Consider the following 16,224-nt stretch of genomic DNA (forward strand, 5'->3'; position numbering starts at 1 on the left):
ACAGAATGCAAATTCAAGTAATAAGCAAAAAATGATTTGACACCAAGGCATTTTGTCCAGTGCACTTTAGTTCTATTTATTAAGTATGTGTGCTATGCAGTGCATAACCGGAAGGAAATGAAAATTCATAGCAGTCTGGCAGAGGACTATATTGTGCCCTCAGCTATGTGCATGCAACTTCCAATGAGTTCAACAGAATTTTTGCATGTTGTATCTGAAGGCTGAATTCTGACCAAAGAAACCATGGACAAAAAACAACAATGAAAATCAAATACAATTTTCTCTTATGTAGACATAATTTTAAAGCTATATATTTAGGTGGATTAAAGCTAAAGTGCCTAGCAGACAGCTTAGGAATCAAGAGAAGTGGATTCTACTCCTGGCTTTGCCACTGATCTGCTAAGTGACCGTGGTCAAGTGGCCTCACTGCCATTCTGTAGTTTCCCTGTCTGTAAAATGGGATAATGATACTGACCTCCTTTGTAAAGCACTTTGAGATTTACAGATGAAGTAAGTATTATTTAAATTAAACCTTATTATCTATTACATTTAAGTAATTAATAAACAAAATAAGCGAAGTAGGGCTTGATTGTATATTTACCACAAGCTATGGGGCAGCATAATTACATTAACCCAGAAAGAGACTAGGAACTGAATTGTGGTGCAAAGTGAAAATTTCCTCTTCTCCATTGCTGCTGGGGGAAGTAATTTGGCACAGATGTGCTAGCTGGTGTGTTAGGAGGAAAAGTTAGGGATCCTCCTACTCCCAACCCTCTTTTGCATGGGGTTGGAGTGGTGAATAGTGGTCTTGCAGGAGCTGCTCCCCAGCCCAGCGCAGTAATCTGTAAGGCAGACAGACAATGTAGGAGACTGAGGGGTCCTTTTTATTTCCTGAGTCCCTGTCAGGGCATACAGGGCAAGCCAAAACTTTAGCCTAAAGAAGGGAAGGGAGACATTTTGATATAAAAATCCTGGCATTGTTTAAAAATCACATGCAGTGAAGAATTTTAGAAATATAAGGACAAAATAAAGTAAACCTCTCTCCCAATGCTCCTGCATGGCTTGGAAAATTTACACGATTCCTTCCAATGCCTAATCCACCATCTTTGCAGGTAATTTGAAAGGACTTTCAATGTTTTGAGCTTTAAAGCATGCCCTGGACTACTTGTTTTTTCTGTAAATATAATGTTGCCCATTGTTTCTGTATTACTTGAGAAATCTTGACTTTTCAAATCTTTCATCAGTATAGACAAAAGTCAAAGACTTTAATACCTTGTGTGTCCTTTACATCAAGATATGACAGTGAAACTTAGATTGTAAGCTCTTTGGGGACGGGACTGGTTTTTCTGTTCTGAGTATGTACAGCGCCTGTGGGGTCCTGGACCATGACTAGGGGTCTCAAGCATTATTATAATATAAACAAATAAATAATACGTAATAATGAAATTAGATTGACTGGAATATTTCTGTTTTTAAGGTAGTGCAATAATTATTTACCTTCCTCATGGATGTGCTCCCTTGACGGTCACTGGCAGAACTAGCGTACCTATGACAGAGATGAAGATTTTAGAATGTAAAAGAAAACAAACAGAATATGAATAAAAATGACATATTCAGGCATGTGTCGTGATTTAACTGCATGACTCCCAGTGATGGTAAATGCAATCATGTAGCTAAATTTCTGTGCAGCACTTTGAAAATATACCTAATATATGCAGTTTATACAACTGAAGTATTAAAAATGAATCCAGGTCCATCTTCAACATTCTGATTTACAAGCAGACAAATTCAGTGTAAGAAAGTCTGATCCCTTTGCAAGCCTTTGTCCTAACAATCTTCAAAGTTAATAAACTGAGGTTTGGCTAATGCAAATATTGACAAAAATAAGATTTAAAAAAATTATTTGAAGTGACTCTTTCCTCTGTGTCTTTAGTGAGTCTTGTATGTACTAGGTTATAAATTCTTTACAGTATGCATCACCTTGATATCTGTGTCTTGTACCAATGGGACTTTATATGGCTGGAAGAGGGCCATACCAGCCATTGCAACCTTCAGGCCAAAAGAGGGCACCAGAAGATATAGTTAGTTAGTTGCTTGGTTGGTTAGTGTGATGCTGACAGAACAGTTTCCAGCTCATGACAACACCCTCACTGAACATTTGCAAATGCATTGCTGGAAACCTGTCTTACTTACCTGTGTGTTAGCATTATTAAAATAGATATTAGATAAACACATTCTTATCAATGTAACAGTGTTTAGACTTGATAAAATGCTTGTAGGATGCTGCATGTATTAATCTCATTTGTAACCTCTGTAGCCCATGGTGTAAAGTTATACTGAGTGTTTGCATTGCAAACCTCTGTTATTGTGTAACTCACCAAACAGGAAATGAAGCATTAATGCAAAGGGCTCATCCTGCGTACAAAATGGCCTATTGAAGACAAAGGAGGTATGGTGTAGCATCTAAGGAGAGAATCCCTATTGACTGCTTTCCTAATTACCTCCAAGGAGGACAGACCTATGCATGAACTCATCCCATCAGTCTGGCCCCTGGAGTACAGGGGATAAAAATCCCTGACAAGGAGAAACTGAATCTCCTTTACGCTGTCTGTACTGTGAGGGGCAAAGATTTCTAGACATAAGCAAAGAGATCCCCATGCTGCTTGGCATGGGGTTAGTCCTGAAATAAATTTTGATCTGACAGATTACTACAACTGTTACCTTTTGAATCACAGACTGAAACTCATTGCATATTGTGGCAGAGCTCTGACCTTGCCCCCCCGTGCGTCCTGCGCTTCTAGGCGGTTTATGCTAGCCCCAGTGGCTCACTGTGACCCTCCACATAGCCCTTCTCTCTCTAGGGCCAGGGTTACAGTCTACTGAGCCCTTTTCATCATAGGCCTGCAAGGAGGTTGGTGAGAGAACTCCCACAGTCTCTGTTGTCCCTGGGGGCTTATTTCAGAACAGTTTAGCCTCCTATCCTGACAGGGGCCTGACTTCCCCTCCCAGGAGATGTTCCTGTAGTGGTAGATTGGGGGGAACCCGAGCCCACACTCTACTCCGGGTTCTGGCCCAGGGACCCTAATGGTAGCAGCTGTTGGCAGCCAACCTTTCACTGCCTGAGTTGCTACATTTCCCTGGGCCACTTCCCCACAGCTCTCCTGCTTCTCCCTTCTTCACCCTTACCTTAGGGCTCCTTTAACAATGGTCTGAGGGTGTCTTCAGTAACCAGCCCTTCAGCCGCACTTCCTCGCCTCCTCGTCCCTGGCTCTCCTCTGCCTAACTGGAGTGAGCCCTTTTTATAGTGTCAGTGGGGCCTTCATTAGAGTCAGGTGGTCACATTAGCTTAATGACCTCACCTGACTCTTTGCACGTTAATTAGAGTCAGGTGTTCTCATTAGCCTGGAGCATCCCCTGCTTTGGTCAGTCAGGGAACAGAAAACTATTAATCCAGTGGCCAGTATATCTGCCTTCTGCTATATCCAACTGGCCTGGGTCTATCACAGTATATATGCTTGCTTGTTTTAACCTATAAATAACTTTTTCATTTTCCTAGTTAATAACCTTTTACTTAGTTTACCACAGGATTGGCTACAAGCATTGTCTTTGGTGTGAGATCTAAACTACAAATTGACCTGGGATAAGTGACTGATCTTTGGGACTGGGAGCAATCTGAACATTTTGTGATCTTTGGTGTAAGTGACAATTTATCACACAGTTCATCTTACCTGGGTGGCAAGATAGCCTGGAGTGTCAAAGGGGACTGTCTGTGACTCCATTATAAGGCTATTGTAGTACTTCAGGAGTTCACATTTGTTACTGACTTGGTGAAATCTAATTATAAAACATTTAATCAATTTGGGGTGTCTGTCTGCTTTTTGACAGTCTGCCCTGAGGTTGGCAATCTCAGTTATGAACTACTCCAGACATCATGACAGGTAGATGGAACATTTTTATTCACATAAAGCAGCATTTTCTTGGCTTCTTCAGAAAAAATACAGTAATACCACTCCAAATTGTGAGTTTTGCTTTAAATGTCACCTATGTTTTATGATGTTAGTCCGTAGACATGTTTGATTATGCCCTGTATAAGTAATTTTGTTCAACACACTAAGCTGTGTAAATTTGTCATTTTCTCTCATATAATTATACAGTCATAACAGGGATAATTTGTGTTATTTCCTGTGCCTTTATTTTAGCAACATGTAAGGACACTTACATATACACTGATACTAGCAATTGTGGTGCCAAAAGAACTAGTTTGACAGGACTGGTAGGTAACACTTTTTTCACTGAGAGATCTTAAACCTTTTCTCTCATTCTGATCATCCTGTATCAGACTTTGTAACACTGTTTTATGAGCCCTCAATCTGTTAGACAGTCGACACTTCTCTAATGTGCCATTCAGCAACTCTTCCCTCACATTATAGCTGCTAAAACACTGCTTAGTAGGACATGTAATAACACAGATGGTGACCTCTCTGACTTTTCCTCTCCAAATCTTTCAGTTTGAGTTTTTCAGAGAATCATATTATCACACCAACAAGGCATATATAAAGCATTGACCCATACCTAAAATAGGTTCTCTGTTCTCTCCATTTTCATAGTAAATAAACAAGAATCCATGTGTGCCTCTCATCTCCTTGATAGAGAAATTGCCAAGAATATAAAACAGACACTCCAGAGAGATCAAAATAAGGAAGTCCAGAGAGTGAAAAACAGTATAGAGATTCAGAAAGCCCCAAACATACTCTACCACTGATGACCTAGCATTATGTTCTTGGCTGGCAAACATGGTATGCAACTGTCACATCTGCCCTCAGAAAACAGTGGTCATCATGGCCAGTTCTTCCAGATCTAGAAGCTGCCTATGACAGGGAAACTGGGGACTCGCTTTTAGATAGAAAATGAAAACTGAATTAACTACCACAACATAATCTCTGTTTAGGGTCTTATTCCTGCTGGTATTGAACTCATTGCTATTGCTGTTATTTTCCACAGGTTCTGTGGTACAATTTTCAGCCTTTTGTAGGGTGCAGCTTGGAGCCACACCACACTGGGGAAGCATCAGGAGGATTTGCCTTTCAAGAGGCAGAATCTCTCTGAGGCTAGTGCACACTCTGCACCATCCATTAAGGTGGCATCAGTTAGTGCCTTGATGCACTGATCCTGCTTGGCAAGTCAGTGAAGAGAGGGAGCAAGACTACCAATCCATGCACAGAGAGATTACTATTGTACTTGGCCCTGGTACAAATAGGGGGAGACTTCTTGCCCATCTCCCCGCACAGCCTCCCTATGAACTCACACATTGCTAAATTACAGGTAGCATATTTGAATAAAGCAATGTTAGCTAATGCATAAGGTGCTTTATGTGAACAATTTGGTGTGCTGAATTGACATTACCATACTTAGGAACAACTAAAAGGACTAATTGGTATCAGTCTCATTTAGGATCCTGACAAGGAGCTGGCAACAACAAACAAGCCAAATCAATCACAGAATTGGGATTTAAGCATGCTGTCAGTCACTCATGCTTTACTACTTGGCATGGCATTGAATAGGAAACTTGCTGCCATGAAAATATGCAATATCTGGTGGTCTGTGCCCTCAAATATCCACATATACATGACAGGTTTCAGAGTAGCAGCTGTGTTAGTCTGTATCTGCAAAAAGAACAGGAGTACTTGTGGCACCTTAATTAGAGACTAGCAAATTTATTTGAGCATAAGCTTTCATGGGTTACAGTCCACTTCATCAGATGCATAGAATGGAACATATTACAAGAAGATATACATACATATATATAGAGAACATGAAAAGGTGGAAGTTGCCATTCCAACTCTGAGGTTAATTAATTAAGATGAGCTATTATCAGGAGGAGGAAAAAAACTTTTGTAGTGATAATCAAGATGGCCCATTTCAGACAGTTGACAAAAAGGTGTGAGGATACTTAACATGGGGAAATAGATTCAAATTGTGTAATAACCCAGCCACTCCCAGTCTCTATTCAAGCCCAAATTAATAGTATCTAGTTTGCATATTGATTCAAGTTCAGCAGTTTCTCATTGGAGTCTGTTTTTGAAGCTTTTCTGTTGCAAAATTGCCACCTTTAAGTCTGTTACTGAGTGACCACAGAGATTGAAGTGGTCTCTTACTGGTTTTTGAATGTTATGATTCCTGATGTCAGATTTGTGTCCATTTATTCTTTTGTGTAGAGACTGTCCAGTTTGGCCAATGTACATGGCAGAGGGGCATTGCTGGCACATGATGGCATATATCACATACTTGTGGCTAGCTCTTTTCATCCAATTTACTTCCTGCTCCTCTTGAGTCTGATGTTGCTGAGGAGACAGACTATAGGCTTTTAATTTGATGGATTTCTGTGCACGAAAAATTGGAGCCGTACATGCTGTGGCTTTTTCCCACAGATTGTACTGTTAAATTTGGTTTCCAAAAAAGTGTCTTTATTAATTATTATTATATTAAACATTTATTAAAAATGTTTAAAACAATTAGTTACATAAAGCACAGACATAAATTTGCCTTACACAGGAAAAATACCATTCTGAAAGACAGTCTTATGTGGAGATTAAGAATGTTTTCTTAGATTCTTGACTGGATTCAGCTTGAACTCCTTGGAAGATCATTGATCATGTTCAGCCTCACAAGTTATATAAGAAACTGGAATAAAAACATAGGGCCAAATTTTACTCTCACTGAATTCAGTGGGATTCCACCAGTGTGAGAACAGAATTAGTCCCTTCACCTTTATCTCATATAGTTAGACTCATAGGCTACGTCTACACTACCCGCCGTATCGGCGGGTTACAATTGATTGCTCGGGGATCGATATATCGCGTCTCATCTAGATGCGATATACCGATCCCCGAGTGCGCTTATATCGATTCCGGAACTCCACCAACCCCAACGGAGTTCCGGAATCGACAGGGGGAGCCGCGGACATCGATCCTGCGCGGTGAGGATGGGTGAGTAATCCGATCTTAGATATTCGACTTCAGCTACGTTATTCACGTAGCTGAAGTTGTGTATCTACGATTGATTTTTCCCCGTAGTGTAGACCAGCTCATAGACTCATAGACTTTAAGGTCAGAAGGGACCAATATGATCATCTAGTCTGACCTCCTGCACAAAGCAGGCCACAGAATCCTACCCATCCACTTTTATAACAAACCCCTAACCTATGTCTGAGTTATTGAAGTCTTCAAATGGGTTTGAAGACCAGCAAGCGCAGGTAAGTCACACCAGCTACAGTGACCCATCCCCAAGCGCTGAAAGAGGAAGCAAAAAACCAGTCTCAGGGCCCTGCCAATCCTTCCCCAGAACGGAAACATTCCTATCCCAACCCAAATTATGGTGATCGAGCTAAACCCTGAGCAGGGGCAAGACACTATCACCAGCCAGCACTCCCCAGGAGAAAGAATTCTTGCAGTAACCAGAATCCATCCCATCACATGACCATTGGATACTTACCTGTGTAATCAAGATCAATGCCAATTGCCAAAATTAGGCTACATCATAGCTATCACGTCATCCAAACTTTATCGCTTAGGCTTAAGCCTAATATCTTTGCCCCATAACTCCCCTGCAGGCTGTTCGAACTTCACATCTCTAATGTTAAACTCCTTCATCTAAATTTCAGTCCTAAACTTCTAGTGTCACAGTTATACCATTTTCTTGATGTTACATTGGTCTAAGCTTAAAATAATTCCTCTCACCTCCCTAATATTAATCCCTCTGATCATTTATAAAGAGACAGACCATATCCCAATCAACTTCTTTTGTTAGGCTAAGACAAGCACTCCTTTGAGTCTCCTTCCTAAGAAGGTTTTCCATTCCTCGAATCAATCCTAATAAGTAGCGCCGGCTCTGAAAACCGGTCCACTTTGAATCATCCTTCTTAAACATGGGGACCAGAACTGCCACACAGCTTAAGCAAGTATGAGGTCTCACCAGTGCCTACAATACAGTACTAACACCTCTTATCTTGCTTGAGCAAATACCTCGCCACGATCGTAACACCGCATAGCTTTTTAACGGCCATATCACCATTGGTGGCTCATAGTGTCATACACTGTGATCAACGAATACTTCCAAGGTCCTTCTGCAGCCTCTGTGCTGGTCCAACTAAGTGTCCCAATTATAAACTAAAATTCTATTATTACAATTCCTAAATACATATGACCATTAGCACTTTTCACTATAAATTTCATGCCTAAGTCACTATACTACAATACTAGAACCCAGTTTAAAGGAGTTCATCCAGATCTTCCTGTATTTATCCGAACTGCCTTCTCGTGTTAGCAAATAACTCCCAGACTTTGTGTCATACTACGCGAAACTTATGAGCAATTCCTGCTTTTGGCCAAAGGTCAGAAAAAAGAAAGGTAAATAAAGAAAGTGGTCCGCAAAACCTGCATCTTGAGGAACTCACTAGTAACCCCTTCCAGCCTGACAGTTACACCCTTCAGTATGACCCGTTGTAGTCTCCCCTTTAACTAGTTTCCTACCACAAACTCTTTCAATTTCACATTGATACCCACCCCATCTTTTCTCTAAATTTAAACTAACAATCCCCAGTGGAACCAGTGTTCAAATGCCCTTACATAGAAATGGAGGTAAAAGGTTTAAAGAAAAAAAATCAAAACTTACCAACTGCGCATTACTTTGGGATCAAATAATCTGCACCTTCCACGAAAGAAGGAGATCAGGATTGGTTTGGCAGATGCTACATAGACGCCTTTGTAAACCATGTTGCGATTTGATCCCAATTAAACAACAATTAACACACACTTCAATGTCTTAGCTACTACTTTCTGCGATCTCTTTCAAAATTTCCAAGACTTACATACTACATGAATGTCAAACATAACAGGCCTTTAGTTACGCGGATCAACTTTTTTATTTTTCCCTTCTTAAAACTAAGGAACTAATGTTAGCAATTCTACCAGTCCGTACGTACAACCCCTGAGTTTAACGCAGATTCAAGTAAAAATCCATGCTAATACGGCTATAGCAATTCATGCGCCAGTTCGCTTTAATAGTTCTTGATGATTCGGGCCTCCAGATTTTGTCCCATTAAGCTGTTCAATTTGGCTTTCTATCCTACAGATGGTTAATATCATAACCGATCCATATCCTGCATATCCCATTGGTCATCTTGCCATTATCCCTAAGCTCCTCTTACCTTATTAAGACTGAGGAAGTATTTATTTAGATATTGGACCATGCTAGGTTATCCTTAACCACCACGTCCATCCTCAGTGTTGACAGTCACCACTTCCTCTTCTTTGTTTTCTCTCTATTTATATCGGCTATAGAACCTCATTACTATCTTTGGTTTTAATTATCTTTTGCAGGGTCCAACTCTACATGGCTTTTTAGCCAGTTCTCACTTTATCTACATGTTTCTGACCTCTACTAAAGTAGCTTCCTTTGCATTCCACCCTCTTCCACTCCTTGTAGTTTCTGCTTTTCTTATCTGCCTTCCTGAGATGCTTGCTCATCCAGCTTGGTATACAACTCCTGCCTATGGTTTTTTTCCCCTTTCTTGGGATGCAGGCTTCTGATAGTTTCTGCAGCTTCGACTTAAAGTTGTTTTTACATGTTGCAATGCATTTAATTGTATGATGTCTTTGGAGACAGTTTATGTGGATCTAAACTATACCTTCAGGAGTATATTGATAATGAAGTCCTATTCCATTCCTTTAATTCCTTTTTGACTTGAGAGTTATGATGATCTCAGTGGAAGTGTTTAAGAATCTCTGTTCTATGAATGTACAGTTTTTCCCTGAAAAAGTGACTATGTAAAAATGGCCCCATCCTAATCAATCTGTTCTCCGTGCATACTTAGAAATATATCCACCAATTTTATAATTATTTGTATTATGATTAAGATAATTTTGACTACTAATTAATTCTACAGACTGACCTAAATTCTCTTTTGGTTTGCATATCAACAGTATTCCTAACTTAATTCTGATTGCAAAATCTTTTTTGTTGGTAATGTATGAACCAGAAAGAACTCATTTTGGTGTTCAGCTTATAGCTTGAATCTGCAAAACTGGCACTTCTCTTCTGGAGCAGGTTTTTAATAAAGTTACTTTTCAGAGTAGAACCATACTTAGAAGATGTTTCTTTGAGATCTTACAAAGGACACCTCATTCACAGCTGAAGTCAGTCTTCCATCATACTGCATTGCTAACCTTTAATCTTGTAGTTTTGCTTCCACCTACAGTAACGATGATTTTACACCCGAAACTTAATGTGATAAAATACTTTGAAAAACAGTCAATTCACACATGGAGTAACCACTCCTTAATAGTTTATATTGTCCATGTTAAAAACAGGGGATAGCCATGAGTATGCTGGGTGGGGCATTCATTAACAGGTTTTGGGTTTTTTTGGAACAACGCATCCTCATGGGGTGCAGTGCTGCCAAAGCAGTCTGGAGCATTGCTCTGGCACCTAAAATCCAGGATGGAGATATGTCCAGTCCTTTGGAAAGCTACGCTCTGGCAGCTCTGCCAGATCTTTCCTACCCACAGAATCCTTTGGCAGCATGGAGCCCAGGGAGAGCTAGAACCTTGGCAGCAACCTCTGGCTGCTTCCTCCCTCGTAGGCAGTGTGTGTGCATGCATTGTTCCTGTAGGCATGTGTGTATGAGCTGTCTGTGTATGTGTGCGTGTGTGCGCGCACTCTACCTGCATGTGAGACAGAGCTGTCCCTGTGTGTGTGTGTGTGTGTGCATCTTTTCCCTGTATGCGTGTGTTAGCTGTGTGTGTGTGTGTGTGTGTGTCCCTGTCCATCTCTGCAATGTGGTGGGAGGAACACTAGCTAGGCAAGATAAATTCTTTATGGACTTTCATTATTATTACATTTTTGTTGGTTTGGTGACACTGCTTGCTTGACTAAGTACATTTCCTGCAGATTTATGTAGACTCTACATTATGTTATGTTAAGTGGCTGTACATGGACAATATTTAATGCATGTGGAGGCTTAATTGTTTTAAGTCATTTGCAGCATAAATGATTTGCTGTGATATCAGACCTTCAGTCACTGCTCATCCACCGTAAATTGGGGTCCACCTAATTTTCCATTCCTAGCTATGTCACTGATTAAAAGTAATTTCTTTTCACATTCAGTGGCAAAGAGTCATTAATGACCATGTTTCAAAAACATATGTAGCATGAATTCCACATAAGTCCTGAAAATTTACCATCATGTACAATTACACGGGTGAAGTTTCAAATTGTTCTTTCTTTTGTTTTGGCAACGGTTTCTTAGTCACACCATGCTTATAACGAAAACAGCACTATCTTCTCTGCTAAATTCAGATTATTATGAGGCTTAAAAGTAATTAGTAGTTACAGAAGAGTCAATATCAAAGTGTAGGGAGCCCGGTAAGAAAAAAATTACATTTTGGAAATGAAACTGAAAGCATATGTAATGTGTGGGTGAGATAAATAGAAATGTCAGAAGCTTAGCTACATAGGACATAAATGTAGCTTACAAAGAAAGCACATGTAAGGCAAATTGCAGAGACAATGCTCACACCATGTAAAATTCACATTCTCTCAAGCTTTCTTTGGCTTATCTACCCATAGATAAGCCAAAGAAAATAGAAAAGCTGAGGAACAAAGGTCAAAGGAAAATTATTTCTGATATTTAAACTTGATAAATTTACAACATTTTGATTCATACGTGTACTAAAAGCAGCTTGGGATAGACAGAAGCAGAGGATAATCCTTATTAGAAAGTCATAGTAACATTACATCCAGTTACAAAGTACTATTTTTAAAGTAAATAGTTTAGAACAGAATTTTGTAACTTTAAACAAAATGTCCTAAATCCATTTAGTCACAAAATTAATCTTTCATTTTTATAGCAAATTCTCATGGAAAGATACTGAATCAACTAATTAAGGGATTGAAATCTTTCACGTATTCACTGAACTTAATACAATTTGGGCGGGAGCAATAAAAGCTTCCCTTACCATAACTCACTAATGTGCCTAATCCCTGCTCTATACAGATTGTTGTTCAGTCTCTATTATTGGGCCTCTCTGCTGAGACTTACAAGGGTACCATTTCTGATGCTGACCAGTGCTGGTGCTAGCCCACTGGGGGCCCTAAGCAGGAATATTTTTGCTCCCCTAATACTAAAACCAGCAAGTTCTTATAATAAAAAGTTAATGGTGGCCCATTGAGCTGCTTGGGGCCCCTAAGCAATTACTTAGTCTGCGTATGCCTACTGTCGGCTTTGGTGATCCCTGTCCACTACAAATTGGAGTGATACCACAGACATTTTTCACATAATCTTCCAAAAACTCAGGCAATGGTGATATCTTTCAGTACAAGTTGCTGAGTGAGCTTTAAATGTTTTGATGTTCAGTACAGGAAAGCCCCCTAAAACATGGATCTGAGGCTAGTCGTAAAGGAAACGCCACTAATTCACTAAGTTTTATTCTAGTGTATTGCCACCAGTTTTATAGATAACACCAGTGTCATCAATGATGGCAGTGGAGTTCTAGGAACCGTGTTTGTTGGGATTTTAAAAAAGTGTATTGGGAGCAGAGGAAAGAAGAGGGATGGGAGAAGGAAGTGGTTAGGTGAGGAGGGCGAGATAAGAGGTCATACAAATAATTATGTCAAAAACAAGAGAAAATGCAGAGAGTAGGCTTCAAAAGATATAGATACATTACTGAATAAGCACCCAAATTTTTACAGGATCTATTAGAACAATACATCCAAACCATCTGAATTTCACCCATTGCTAATAAATATATCCAAACATATTGCATCTAGGAGCTAGACTGCTGACTTTAGATATAGATGTTTTCATACAGACCAAGTTACATGTGGCTATCCTAAAAAGGAAGGGTGTAACTTAGTCCACAGCTTCTATCAACACCAGGACACAGTGCTACAATCACATTTGGCTTCAGTTTTAATTTTGCCCAAGTAATGAGTGCAGGATGACTCAAATGACTCCAGCCATCTGAGCTTTCACCTGTAAAACATCAGATATAACTGAATTAGCAGTAGTAAGGATTTTTCAGACTTGTGCAGTATAGTAGAAGAAAGCTAAAATCATGCTGAGTTGACCCAAATTGAGCTGCTGTTTTCTCTTAGGCCACGTCTACACTACAGGATAAATTCGAATTAGCTTAAACCGATTTTATAAAACAGATATTATAAAGTCGATTGTGCGCATCCACACTAGGCACATTAATTCGGTGGTGTGCGTCCATGGTCCGAGGCTAGCACGATTCTGAGCGTTGCACTGTTGGGCTAGCTACTGTAAAAATAATAGGCAATAGTGTCAATTTGCATCCACACTAAGCCTAATCCGAATATGTATATCGATTTTAGCATCTACTCGTTTCGTAGGAGTACAGAAATCGATTTAAAGAGCCCTTTAAATCGATATCGAAGAGCACTGTATAGTGTGACGGGGGCAGCGTCTAAATAATTTAAAAAGCCCGGGCAAACATTTAAACGCGATAGTAGAGACCCAGGCTCAATCACAGATGGTCAGGAGAATCCCCACAAACTTTTCCCCTTTCATTAGTGCCTTTTTGGCTTTGTGTCACTGACACTATTCCTTCATCTCAGAAAGAACAGAACACAATTGAGGCCCATCAATGCTGTTATTTAATCAGCCAAACAGGTGTCCATGGAGTGATGTGATGTTGCAACCTCCGAAACTAAGTGCATTGCCTTTGCAATATGCTGAATCACTAGAGAATGAAATGATGTATCTGAAAATCATACAGAAATCTCAGGAATGGCAGTGCAGTGTGGTACAGGAAATCCACAAAATTTGGTCCAGCTGATCAGCTGTATTTGATTGTGTAGCTGGAATAGTCTGAAGGATAAGAACTAGAATTTACAAACATATTTGACTGTGTAGCTGGAATAGTCTGAAGGATAAGAACTAGAATTTACAAACATATTTTTAAAAAATATTCCCAGTAGTTATGCTACATAGGACTCTTCTGCAACTAGCACAGACTTCCTCAACTTCATGCGCACACCTTACAAGCCTAAAAAAAACAAAAATAAAAATAAAAATGGAAGTGCAACTGTGTTAATTAAAACAGTCCATTTTAAGTGGCTGATACAAATAGATCTCTAAAATTCCAGATCTCTCTGATAGAACAGCAAAAATCCAAGCATCCTTGATGTCAAAGTCAAGTATATCCATTTATGAGTGAAGAATCACTGGTACAGCGATTAACCCATATTTTCTATTTATGCAAAAAGAAATCCTACTTACAAGAATTCCTCTAACAAATTGAAATAATTTGTTATTTCTGCATGTACCAGATATCACCAAATGAATGCAACTGCTAACACAGAACCACCACATAAGCGCTACCTGAAGAGCTGTTCTACATGTGGTGCCACTCAGATAAATTCATAGTCTACTCTGATTTCTCTTTAGCAACATGATTTTCATTTTTCAATAGAGAAAAAGTTAATAAATAAATTGCGCTATAAATATTATTGTGGGCCAGCTCTTCATCTGGCATAAATTAGCATCACTTCATTGAAATCCAAGGAGTTGCACTGATTTATACCAGCTAAGGATTTGTGCTAATAAGTTAAGTATTTCTTGGTCATGTGACTAACCACTGAAGAAGTGGAGCCTCATAGCTGGCGTTCACAGACACCAGGGAACAAAGTTTAGTTCACCTAATTTTATCATCCGATTTCTCTTTGTATCACCTTCATGGTCATTAAATCTATCATTAAAGGAAAAGTCACAATTGTGCCAGAGCAACCTAACCCCCTTTCTAACTCCTAGTAAAACTGCTATCATTTTGGCTTCTCCACAGCTGACAGGCTGCAGTTAACAAATCTTGAAATAATGGCCATGAGTTTGGTCTAGAAGATAAGAACATTACCTTGTATGTTGCAACATCACATCACTCCATGGACACCTGTTTGGCTGATTAAATAACAGCATTTGATGGGCCTTAATTGTGTTTCATTCTTTCCGAGATGAATGAATAATTAGTGACACAAAGCCATAAAGGGACTAATAAAAAGGAAAAAGTTGTGAGGATCCTCCTGAGCTTCTGTGATTAAGAGAAAATGACAGCCTAATTTGGGTCAAGTCAGCATGATTTTAGCTTTCTTCTGCTATATCTTATTCTCCACATAATATTGCAGAAGTCCGAAAAACTTCCCTACTACTAATTCAGTTCCACCATTTATCTAGTATTGGTATATAGATTGGATGATGGTAGCAATGTATCTTGTTGAAATATACATTTTAATACCTCTGGTTAGCTACTGCCTACTCCACTGCTAATGGATAAAAGTTTAAATGATTATTAATTATTGTCCAAAAGTAATAAACATTCTCTATAGTGCATTACAAACAGCTAAGGTACGTTCTCCAATAACTCTGGGATCAAACTGGAGGCTAATCCCTTCTCTTATTTTTATTAAATGATTTGACCAATGAGCAAGACCCAAAAGTATTTACTGATGACTCCCGCTTGTAGTTTTCTCTTATTTATGGAAGTCACAAGGCGAAAAAAGCTGCTAATCGAGGTGGAGGTGACTAAATGTTATGTGATCAGCTTTTTAAAGAGACTGGTTTTGTTGCATAGTTTCTGAATGGTAACACTATAGTACAGGGGTCATCTGTTGGAAGAGAGAGAGAATGGAAAATTGGCACACAAAACTGAACTAGTTTCTAAGGGCACCATTGGTGAAAAAGCAATCTTGGGTCAGTGGACTCATCTTTCTAGCTTTTATTTACACAGTTCCATGCTCTTAAAGACAGATATATCATATCTAGGTGTGGTTGCAATAATTTCAGATAGAAGCTGTCATAAACAGATAGTTAAGGGTTAATGTCTCTTTTACTTGTAAGGGGTTAACAAACGGTGAACCTGGAACACACTGACCAAGGACCAATCAGGAGACACGATACGTTCAAATCTCAGTGGAGGGAAGTCTTGTGTTTGTGTGTTGCATTTCTTGTCTGTTGTTCTCTCTGGGATCTGAGAAGTGATCCGGACTGTGCGCTACAGGCTCTCTAAATGTTCTGTTCTAGTAGTAAGTACAAGTAGAAAGGCGGTATTAGTCTTTTTGATATAGTTTTTCTTTATTTGCAAATGTGTATTTGGGCTGGAGAATTTGTATCTCTGTTGCATTTGTATGTATGGTGGGGGGAGGATTCTCTCT

General features: G+C 39.4%; 1 protein-coding gene across 1 annotated transcript in view; it reads right to left on the reverse strand.

Annotated features, from left to right (window-relative positions):
* Positions 1–16,224, reverse strand: part of LOC116816345 (connector enhancer of kinase suppressor of ras 2-like) — a 518,029-nt gene that overhangs the window by 77,768 nt on the left and 424,037 nt on the right. Inside the window, exon 19 of the mRNA XM_075068744.1 lies at positions 1,498–1,546. Coding sequence (XP_074924845.1) covers positions 1,498–1,546 — 49 coding nt within the window. The remainder of the gene's footprint in view (positions 1–1,497; positions 1,547–16,224) is intronic.

This window comes from Chelonoidis abingdonii, chromosome 8 (assembly GCF_003597395.2).
Source record: "Chelonoidis abingdonii isolate Lonesome George chromosome 8, CheloAbing_2.0, whole genome shotgun sequence".
Classification (NCBI taxonomy): Eukaryota; Metazoa; Chordata; order Testudines; family Testudinidae; genus Chelonoidis; species Chelonoidis abingdonii.